At 45.2% G+C, this 10,379-nt stretch overlaps 1 protein-coding gene across 3 annotated transcripts in view; it reads right to left on the minus strand.

Moving 5' to 3' along the window:
- Positions 1 to 9,750, minus strand: part of FERMT1 (FERM domain containing kindlin 1) — a 36,393-nt gene extending 26,643 nt beyond the window's left edge. Inside the window, exons 1-4 of one of the 3 annotated variants that reach the window (XM_045445266.1) lie at positions 9,505 to 9,750; positions 5,595 to 5,763; positions 4,724 to 4,957; positions 1,067 to 1,213 (exon numbers count right to left, since the gene is read on the minus strand). In XM_045445266.1, the coding sequence (XP_045301222.1) occupies positions 1,067 to 1,213; positions 4,724 to 4,957; positions 5,595 to 5,745 (532 nt within the window). In that variant the 5' untranslated portion in view covers positions 5,746 to 5,763; positions 9,505 to 9,750. Of the gene's footprint in view, positions 1 to 1,066; positions 1,214 to 4,723; positions 4,958 to 5,594; positions 5,764 to 9,504 lie in introns of those variants that run through there. The other 2 variants (XM_045445269.1, XM_045445267.1) reach the window with 2 other exon arrangements.
- Between the last annotated feature and the right edge of the window lie 629 nt (positions 9,751 to 10,379).

Genomic DNA, 10,379 nt, shown 5'->3' on the forward strand with positions numbered 1-10,379 from the left:
AGTTTGTTTTTATATAAAAAGACAAGGATATTGTCTTTCCAGAATTTTTACCTGCCCTCCTGTTACATGCCCAATGCAAAATTTATTTATTTAAAAAAAATTTTTATGTTTTATTTATGTTTGAGAGAGAGAGAGAGAGAGAGAGACAGACAGACAACGTGAGCAGGGGAGGGACAGAGAGAGAGGAAGACACAGAATCTGAAGCAGGCTCCAGGCTCTGAGCTGTCAGCAGAGAGCCTGACACGGGGCTCAAGCTCACAAACCGCGAGATCATGACCTGAGCCGAAGTCGGATGCTTATCCGACTGAGCCACTCAGGTACCCCATCCATATGCCCAATGTAAAATTTAAACTGCATTCAGAAAGGAATCACATGAAGATAGGATCAGGAAAAGTATATTTGAGTGATCCAACTAATCTCTTTTCTCCCCAAATTCACAGCCAATTCTCCTAAAGTTTTGCTTTCATGAGTAACATTATTTAACACAGTTAAAATAATGAGCTATACAGCAGGTAGAGCACACGACTCTTGATCTCAGGGTCATGAGTTCAAGCCCCATGTCGAGCGTGGAGCCTACTTAAAAAAATAATGAAGGGGCGCCTGGGTGGCGCAGTCGGTTAAGCGTCCGACTTCAGCCAGGTCACGATCTCGCGGTCCGTGAGTTTGAGCCCCGCGTCGGGCTCTGGGCTGATGGCTCAGAGCCTGGAGCCTGTTTCCGATTCTGTGTCTCCCTCTCTCTCTGCCCCTCCCCCGTTCATGCTCTGTCTCTCTCTGTCCCAAAAATAAATAAACGTTGAAAAAAAAAAATTTAAAAAAAAAAATAATGAAATATAAAAAAAACCTTGTTAAAAAAATTCTGTGAGTTCTAAAATTAATTGCATATCCTTTCCTCATCACAGGAGTCCTGCAATTTTAGTCCTTCTTTGGGGGGGGGGGGAGGGGAGTGGAGGGGAGGGGAGGGGAGGGAAGAAGAGGAGGGAGGAGCCGAGGAGTGAGATTTCTTGGGATTTAAGAAATCCTTGGATTCAAGCATGGAATAAAACAAAACACCTGTCATGAATCATACCTGGTGGACCTGAAGTCGTTGGAGACCCCTCCAGATTTAAAATATCTTCAATTATGGGCTCCTTGTTAGTTTTGTCTTTCTTTTTCTTCTTTTTAAAATAGTCACCAGAAGGCTTTAACAAGGAGAGTTCTTCTGATCTTCTAATGTCTAACAGACAAATGAATAAATATAAAGAAGGAAGAAAAACTATCAAAGAGTAAAAAGAAAATACCTTCTAAGACTCAGAGTCATGCTAGGCATCTGAAATAATTTCTCAGGAAATTCCTGAGAAGTAAATGGAACTAAATTGCATCCCTTTGGAAAAAATAGATGGGTGTGTGTGTGGGGGGGTGGGGGTGGGGGTCAAAGATCAGAAGATTTAATCTAATAAAATTTCTAGTTGTTTTTTAACTTATTATGAAAATACTTCAGACATACACAAAGCAAAAGGAATAGTATAATGGCCTCCTCATGCTTTCATCACCCAGGTTCAACCACTATAAGCATTTGGCTATAATTTCCCCTCCCTCTCTTTTTTCTTTCTTCAGTTTTTTTTTTTTTTTTAATTTTTTTTTCAACGTTTATTTATTTTTGGGACAGAGAGAGACAGAGCATGAATGGGGGAGGGGCAGAGAGAGAGGGAGACACAGAATCGGAAACAGGCTCCAGGCTCTGAGCCATCAGCCCAGAGCCTGACGCGGGGCTCGAACTCACGGACCGTGAGATCGTGACCTGGCTGAAGTCGGACGCTTAACCGACTGCGCCACCCAGGCGCCCCTCTTCAGTTTTTTTAAAATAACAACCAAGAACCCCACCATTTTCTTTCTTGAACATAGATCCCGAGAACCTTTCCCTTTCACTGTGCACAATCGCTAATTTCATCCCTGCGGCAGACAGTATTGGTGTCCTGCCCATCTCTTCTGGGCCCTCACCATTTCAGTGCACTCTTACCCGACTTCCAGTGGCAGCAAGGACAAGAGTCTTTCTGCCTGAGGGCTTGCTCTGGATGCCAGAGTGTGCACTGCCCAAATACAAATGCAACAGGCCACACAAGTTCAGAGAGTTAACACTTCCAAAAACAGCCCTCAGTGACTGACATGAGTGGTATATTAATACCCCCAGTCCCTGACCCATTGGGTGGGATAGCTCTGAGGCATGTTTACATTGTCTCCCAGAAGCCCCCAATTGCCCCCGAGTGTAATTTGATTGGTGACGCTCTCTTACTGAAGAGCTTCTCTTTCCAGTCTTACTTCCTCACCCCCAACCAGTGTTTTCTGGAATCTCCTCCCCCCAAAATAAATGTTTGTACTTGAATTCTTATCTCAGGGTCTGCTTCTGGAGAACTCAAACCAAGATGATTCCCTTTTTTTCCCCATTAGTCCAATATATTTATAACTGCCATTGCCAATCAGAGCTCCTGATAACCATGAACCACCATGAGCTTCTATATGATTCCAAGTGAAAGCCGAGGAATATGGACGTTAGAGTCTGTGAGCAGCTTTCTGGGAGGCAAATGCACTGATTCCATAGGTCCTGCCAGTTTTCAAACACTGCTTAGTGCTGAGGCTAGCAGTTCAGTTCCATCCTTTTCCTCTATAACTAACGATGCTTGATTGTCAGGTTGCAACACACACCTGTGCCCATTCCAAATGCATAATTTATATACGAGACCTGGAGATGAATCAGAATTTCCAGGAAGCATTAGAAACAAAACAAAACAAAACCTACATCTCCAAGCCCAAGATTTGTGTCTTGTCCTATCTTTGTGGGAAAACTCATCATATTACTAAATTTGATTTAGCTTCAATTGAACGGATATAAAAAATGTGACTAAAAATGGCACATTGAGCCCTTTATGACTACTATGAAGACGTAATCTGGAAAAGAGAAGAACATCTGACTGCTTCTGTATATTTTGGAACCTCAAATTTTCAGTCCCAGACATGATGTGTGTTTCCGGTCTACTATGGACTGGGTTTTATTTGATCATTTACTTTGTTTTCCAATCCTCATTGGAATATTACTGAAAACAAGGTGCCCTGGTGCTTGCCATTTGCCCACCATGTACCAGGGCACTGCTGAGGAGTTCTGTACTAGAAGGTTCCATTCATTTTTTCACTTAACGGTTAATGAGTAGCTAATGTGTGCCAGGCATTGTGCTAGGTGTTAGAACACAGGTGTGCTCAAGAAATGGCTTCTGTCTTCACCCTATTTAATACCACACCAGCCCCTACTGCCCACTGGAACTCCTAGTCCTGCACATACTGTCACAGCTTTTCTTTTTTTCTCTACCAAATATCTCCTTTTAACATCTTATTTTTTAAAATTTTTTATTAAAAATTAAAAAAAAATTTCTTAATGTTTATTTAGTTTTGAGAGAGAGGGAGCACAAGAAGGGGAGGAGCAGAGAGAAAGGGAGACACAGAATCCGAAGCAGGTTCCAGGCTCTGAGCTGTCAGCACAGAGTGGGACGCAGGGCTCGAACTCACGAACAGTGAGATCATGACCTGAGCCAAATGAAGTTGGATGCTCAACCAACTGAGCCACCCAGGCGCCCCCCCCACCCCCAAATTTTTTTAATATTTATTTATTTTTGGGATACAGAATACAAGTAGGGGAGGGGCAGAGAGAGAGAGGGAGACACAGAATCTGAAGCAGGCTCCACGCTCCAAGCTGTCAGCACGGAGCCCGACGCGGGGCAAGAACCCACGGAGCGCGGGATCATGACCTGGGCCGAAGTTGGATGCCCAACCAACTGAGCCACCCAGGTGCCCCAAACATCTTATTTTTAAATTAATGTTTACATTTATTATTTATTTTCTGCCTCTGTATCCTAGAATGTAAGCTCAAGCAGGGAAGGGATTTAGGCCTATTTTTATTGTTAAGCAATCTCTAGCACTCAACACAATGCCTGCCTAATCAATATATATTTGTTGAAGGAATGAGTGAATAGTTTAATGGGAAAGATAGGTCACTCACTCATATATTGTATATACTATATTCAAATGCTGAATCTCAGCCTTGGAACCATAGAATGTACCTACACGCTTTCAAAAAATATGAAATAAGAACCATGATGCAGGGTTTACTTCCATTATAGAAGTGCCACAAATAAATGGTTTGGGTAGTGTTGTCCCTAATGACTGTTAAAGCCATAAGAATTAGTTTTCAATCCATAATTAAGTGTACTTTTCTCCTTAAACTCCACAAATAATTTTTGTGGATAGAATATTTACTAGAGCCAAGAGTTAGGAAAGCAGTTGAGACATTGCAACACTATTATCTCAAAATCAGTAAACATATACCAACTCTATGGTGGTAATGATTTAATGGAACTCTTGCTTGTTTGTCTTAAATATAATGATATTACTATGGCTTAGAGGAATGAATTTGTTTTGGGGGGCGGGGATCTTAATGGGTCTGTTTCTTCTGTTTAAAGACTTCTTTTGAAATAGCTTTAAGCTTTGTGGAAGTGAATCTGATTTCCTCCAATAATGTTCCATTTGGTTTAACTCTACTTACATGGCTAAAGTCCCCAGAACCAGGCTTGAAAAGTATGCTTCCTAGTAAGGGAAATGTTCTGTAAAGCCAAATGCTTGCAGGCAGAAAGCACACATAATTTTCCTGCCCTCCTTTGCTAACAGTCCAAAGGGCACAGGGCCCCTCTGGGGTACTCACTCAGGATTTTGCAGATATCACTGACAGCTTTAAAAACCACAGCCGAGAAGCTGACACGCAATCTCACTGTCTTCACATTTGGCAGGCGGAGGCGGAGCATTTTATGCTGAGGGGTGAAGAGAAGCTTTGCATCTGCCTGGACACCATATTTGTCCAGGGTCCAGTGCGTTTTCAGAAGCCAGCAATGCTTTTGTTCCCACCAAAGGGCAAAGTCTGACCAGTCTTGGGATATGTCTGCAAACATGAAAAATACGATGAAGTAGAATAAGAACGAACTTTAAGAGTCCATCCATTGTGTGCAAGAACTTCAACAAATGGGTCTTCAGCTCCCCATTCCCTTTTACAACCTAAGGCTTAACAAGCCTCAGCACCTCTTCAAAGTCTCTAAAGTGGGGTGGGTAGAAAACAGAGCCTGAACGTCATCACAGTGATATTTAAAATTTTTTTAACGTTTTTTATTTATTTTTGAGACAGAGAGAGACAGAGCATGAACGGGGGAGGGGCAGAGAGAGAGGGAGACACAGAATCCGAAGCAGGCTCCAGGCTCTGAGCCATCAGCCCAGAGCCCGACGCGGGGCTCGAACTCACGGACCGCGAGATGGTGACCTGAGCTGAAGTCGGAAGCTTAACTGACTGAGCCACCCAGGCGCCCCCACAGTGATATTTAGATACAGTGAAAGAAACAGACACATCCTTTTGCAGGATCCTCTATTTCTCTTCCTCCTGTGGGGAGGGGGCTTGCTCTCTGAGCCATCGTAAGAAAAATAAACAGAAAAACTTAGATGATCAGACAGCCTAGATTAGCCATTTACTGTTATTACAACAGAGAGGGTTTCAAAGGTAGGGAAACCATCAAGAAACGGGAACTTACTGATCTGTTCTACTAACTTGAGCATCAGCCCCCCAACATGCAGGTCTCCGGCCACTCTCAATGTGACATCTTTCTGCTCCTCCTCATTTGGATGGTCAACTCTGACGACGAGCTCCCAAGAAGCAGATGCAAAGTCCGTGGATGAGAGCATCGTGGCAAAAGCAGGTGTCTGCCGACAAAAAGTGAGACATGGATCAGAAAGTGAGAAGGAAACAGGAGCTTGCCAGTATGTCCTGCAGGGCAAAACTTTTTTTCATTTTAGCCTCTTCTTCAGGAACTCTGCAGGGTTCCCCATGCTCAATATTAAATTTAACATCTGAACCTTGAAGACAAAAAGTCTTATAAGGTCTCAAGCTTTCCAGATTTGTGTAACTTTATCTTTCTATTCCCCCAGGACCTATTTTTTTTCTGTGCCTGCCCAATGCATCAATCTTCATTTTCTGTCTCTATGGACTTTTCTTGACTTTCTCTGAACTACTGTGGCAATAGGCAACAAATCATGGCAATCCTTGATATCTTTTTAAACAATCACTTTCATGGAAGTATAATTTGCATGCAATAAAAATGCACGGATTCTTTTTTGAGTATAGTTGACAATGTTACATTAGTTTCAGGTATACAATATAAAGATTCAACAACTCTATGTTATGCTGTGCTCACCACAGAAATGCAGATTTTAAACATACACTTTGATGCTTTGTTATATACAAATGATGCCTCGTTAAAGTTTATTTTAGAAAAGGATGCCATGAAAATCTTTATCTATCTATGTATATTATTACATTCCTCCTACAAATATTGATGACATCTTCTGGTATGAAAATTAAAAAAAACAAAAGTATAGCAAAATAGTTTCTATTTCAGTCATATAATATGTAGTTTTACCTTAAATGCATATAAAGATATAGGTCATTAACAATTATTGCCAGGTATTTGATTTACTTGAGTTACCATTTTATATTATATAAGAGTTGGTAAATTCAGGGCATCAATTAAGTTTTTGGACAAAACTCTGGTAAAAGATTGAAAACAGGAATGACACACACACAAAGCCCACTCTTCAAAACACAGATGGGGTGAGAACTTCAGACTCAGAGTTTTCCTCTCTTTCGGGGAACAAGAATAAAAATGAGCTAAGCAGTATCACAACTAACATGTTTCAGGGGGAAATAGGAACACTGGAATCCAAAACTGGCTGAACTTAAAATGACAGCTCTGTTTTACTTTTTTTTTTTTTTTTTTTAAACAGGGGACTCTGCCTTGTTGGGTTTTTTTTTTTTAATGTTTATTTCTGAGACAGGGAGACAGAGCATGAGTGGGGGAGGGGCAGAGAGAGAGGGAGACACAGAATCTGAAGCAGGCTCCAGGCTCTGAGCTGTCAGCACACAGCCCGACACGGGGCTCGAACCCACAAGCCGTGAGATCATGACCTGAGCGGAAGTCAGTTTCTCAACCCACTGAACCCCCAGGTAGCCCAGCTCTGTCTTACTTTTAAAACAGAAAGCACATTCTGCCCTTTCCCCACTCATGCCCTGTCTCTTTCTGTTTCTCAAGAATGAATAAACATTAAAAAAATTTTTTTATAACAGAAAGCTCATGATACTACCTCTCCTGGCTATTTAAAGATTTAAAATAGGGTGCCTGGGTGGCTCAGTTGGCAAGTGTCCGACTTCAGCTCAGGTCATGATCTCATGGATCGTGAGTTTGAGCCTTGCATCGGGCTTTGTGCTGTCAGTTCAGAGCCTGGAGCCTGCTTCAGATTTTGTGTCTCCCTCTCTCTCTGCTCCTCCCCCACTCACACTCTGTCTCTCTCTCAAAAATAAATAAACATTAAAAAAAAATTTTTTTAAAGATTTAAAATAAAATTATCAGGCATTTAAATGATAACACATCTTTTTCACTTTACTACATAAAGACGGCTTATAAGACATGCATGTTTTCTTTAAGGCCTATTTTTTTTTTTAACATGAAATTTATTGTCAAATTGGTTTCCATACAACACCCAGTGCTCATCCCAACAGGTGCCCTCCTCAATGCCCATCACCCACTTCCCCCTCTCTCCCACCCCCCCATCAACCCTTGGTTTATTCTCAGTTTTTAACTTAAGGCCTATTTTTGAGAAACATCAGTGCACTCGAACTCCTAAGAAGGAGCTTCTCCGATGGAAAGTGCACAAGTCCGCTGGGCATCTATTAACCTGCAGATTCTGTTCAGCAGGTCTGGGGTAGAGGTGGAGACCCTGCATTTATAACAAGCTCCTGGTGACACTGGTCTGTGGCTCACACTTTTGAGTCCAGAGAGCCACGTGAAAAATCAGCTCCAGGACTTAGTCCCCTCCTTCAATCTACCCCAAATCGATATTAAGCCAGGGACCATGGTGATACCTGAGGAACATTACTTTTAATAATAAGTAATAATGATACCACCAGTGTTATACCAGTTTTGTGTGCATTTGAAACTGTTCACATTTGAAAGCATCAGAGAATCTCAAAATACACAAAAATGATACACTGCAAATCTGAACAGGCTTAGGACAGATTTCATTTGTTCAAATCAAGTTCAAGAGTTCAGAAGCAGCGCCTTGTGTTTTTATGACCAGAAGGAGCCCAGCGATGTAACGCTTGTACCTCTGCATGCACAGAGGCACCTGAGGACACCTCTTGCATGGGCAGTGAACGCTATGCAATTGGGCCTAAACTCTCACTTCACTGTCATCATCAGGCTCAAGTATCATTTATTCTGTACTTACCCGGTGAAGTATTCTGTGTGAACCACGGAGTACGTGTTATCTTCTTTACCTGCTCAGCAATCCCATTTAGAAATGAGGAAACTCGGGCTCTGAGAGGTTAGGCAACTTGTTGGAAGTCACACAGCAAGTTAGATGGTGGAGCCCAGACAGAAATCCAGGTGTTTCTAGCTCCAAACTTTCAACCACTACACTGGAACACGTCCTTGACAAAGTTGCAACACCAATATGAAATAAAACTCTTACAACCACATGAGCTAAACTCTCAGGAGCCTTCACTAAGTGTTTCTACTAACATCTTTCCCAGTGAGGAGGCAATAAAGATAACTCCATAACTTGGCATTGAACTATTTGACTTCAAGACCCTCACAATTTCTAAAACGCTATGGTTTGAGGTTTAGGTATTTTAAAAAATTTGTACTTTCAAGCGACTCCTTACTGCTTGTTTCATGAGTATCAGTCATAGGTCTTTTCCTAACCTGGGCAGTCAAAACACTTCTCACCTAGGCAATACATGGTGATTCCCTTACAGCGAAATTCAGGCTAAAATTAGACAATCTGGTTTCCCCACATTCCTCTCCTATCTTTCTGCACCTTCATTTTTGAGAGAACTTCTCATCTGCAGCAAGCTGTTACTTGTTGAGGAGAGCAGCAAACTCCAACGGGGAAAGTACATCCAAGGAGACCAGAATGAGAAGCAAAGTGCACCAGCAGACCTGCCTTCCCTGGGTGAAGCCCAGCTGTCCACCTTGCAAACAGAAAATGCAAGAAAGAAGGACAGACATAGAGGCAGACAGGCGGCCAGACAGAAAAACGAGGGAAATAGCCCCCAATGCTTCCCCTAGAAGATCAGAGTGCCTGTCCAAAGGCCCCTGGGCCTGTCGGTTTGCAGCCCTGCAGGGTCCCGGGGCCAGGAGGTGTGTGGTGTGTGGATAGAAACCTGCTCCTCGACCCATGAGCGCAGCCCCTGCGGCTAGACGGAGAGTTTATTTTGCGAGACCAGATACGCAAGGCTGGGGAAAGCGGTCCCAAGCAGGGACATTACTTTTAGTTCAGCACCTATTTACGTGCAAGGGGCTGCTGAAAAGAAGAGGTAGGGGTTTCGGGCATCGGTGGTGCCCGTTTCAGTCCCCCTCTCCGCGCCCGCCAGCCCTCGGCACCCACCTGCTTTCCGGCCGAGGGTGGCGTGCAGCCTCGCGGACGCGCACGTGGACGCTTGCGCCCCCAGATCCGGAGCGGAGGCGCCCCCTGCCCGGCCGGCGCGCGAAGGTGGCGAAACTGGCGAAGCGGGGCGCCGGGGCCCGCGCTCGCGGAGGCGGCGGCTCCTCTGGTCTGGGCCGGCCGTGCTGCGCGCGGCCGCTGCGGGGAAGCCGCCCGTGACCTCCTGCCGAAGCTCGGCGCCCGCCCCCAGCGGGGCGCCGGGTGCGCGGTCTCCGCCCTGCGCGGCCCCCGGAGGCCGGGCCGAGGCAGGTGAGGGCACGCCCAGCCCCGGGCCTGCTGGGTCTCGCTCCCGGAGCGGAGAAGCGCTCCGCAGAGTTGTGAGGGCCGAGGGTGGCCGAAGGGCTGCGGCGGGATGGCGGGGAGAACCGGGGCGGACACTCACCCTCTGCGCCCCTCTAGCGACCTTTCAGCCGACCCTCGCAGGCCGCCTCCAGTTTTCCCGGTTCCCCGAGGCCCCGCTGGGGCTAGCAGCCCCGGTGGTTAGACTGGCTACGTCCCCTGCCCTCCAGGTATACCTGTTACTCACACCCCGGGGGTACGTCCAGGCCCGGAGAGTCCCATGTCTCCTTTAAAGAGCCTGGGGACCTGCGATCACAACAAGAGCGGCTCATCTCTGAGTAAGAGGATGATGTAGACCCCGGAGAAGGGCGAGGCGCCGCAAATATGCACAATGGGAGACCCAGGGGCAACCCAAGGCCGTGCCCCAGGCCGGAATCCGGTGGCTCACCTCAGATTCACCACCTGGTGCAGCCCGTCGCCTTCCGGTCGGATTTACTCCCGAAGAAGGCTGGGCCACCCTGAAGGGTGGGTGACTGGGC

This window comes from Leopardus geoffroyi, chromosome A3 (genome assembly GCF_018350155.1).
Source record: "Leopardus geoffroyi isolate Oge1 chromosome A3, O.geoffroyi_Oge1_pat1.0, whole genome shotgun sequence".
Lineage (NCBI taxonomy): Eukaryota > Metazoa > Chordata > Mammalia > Carnivora > Felidae > Leopardus > Leopardus geoffroyi.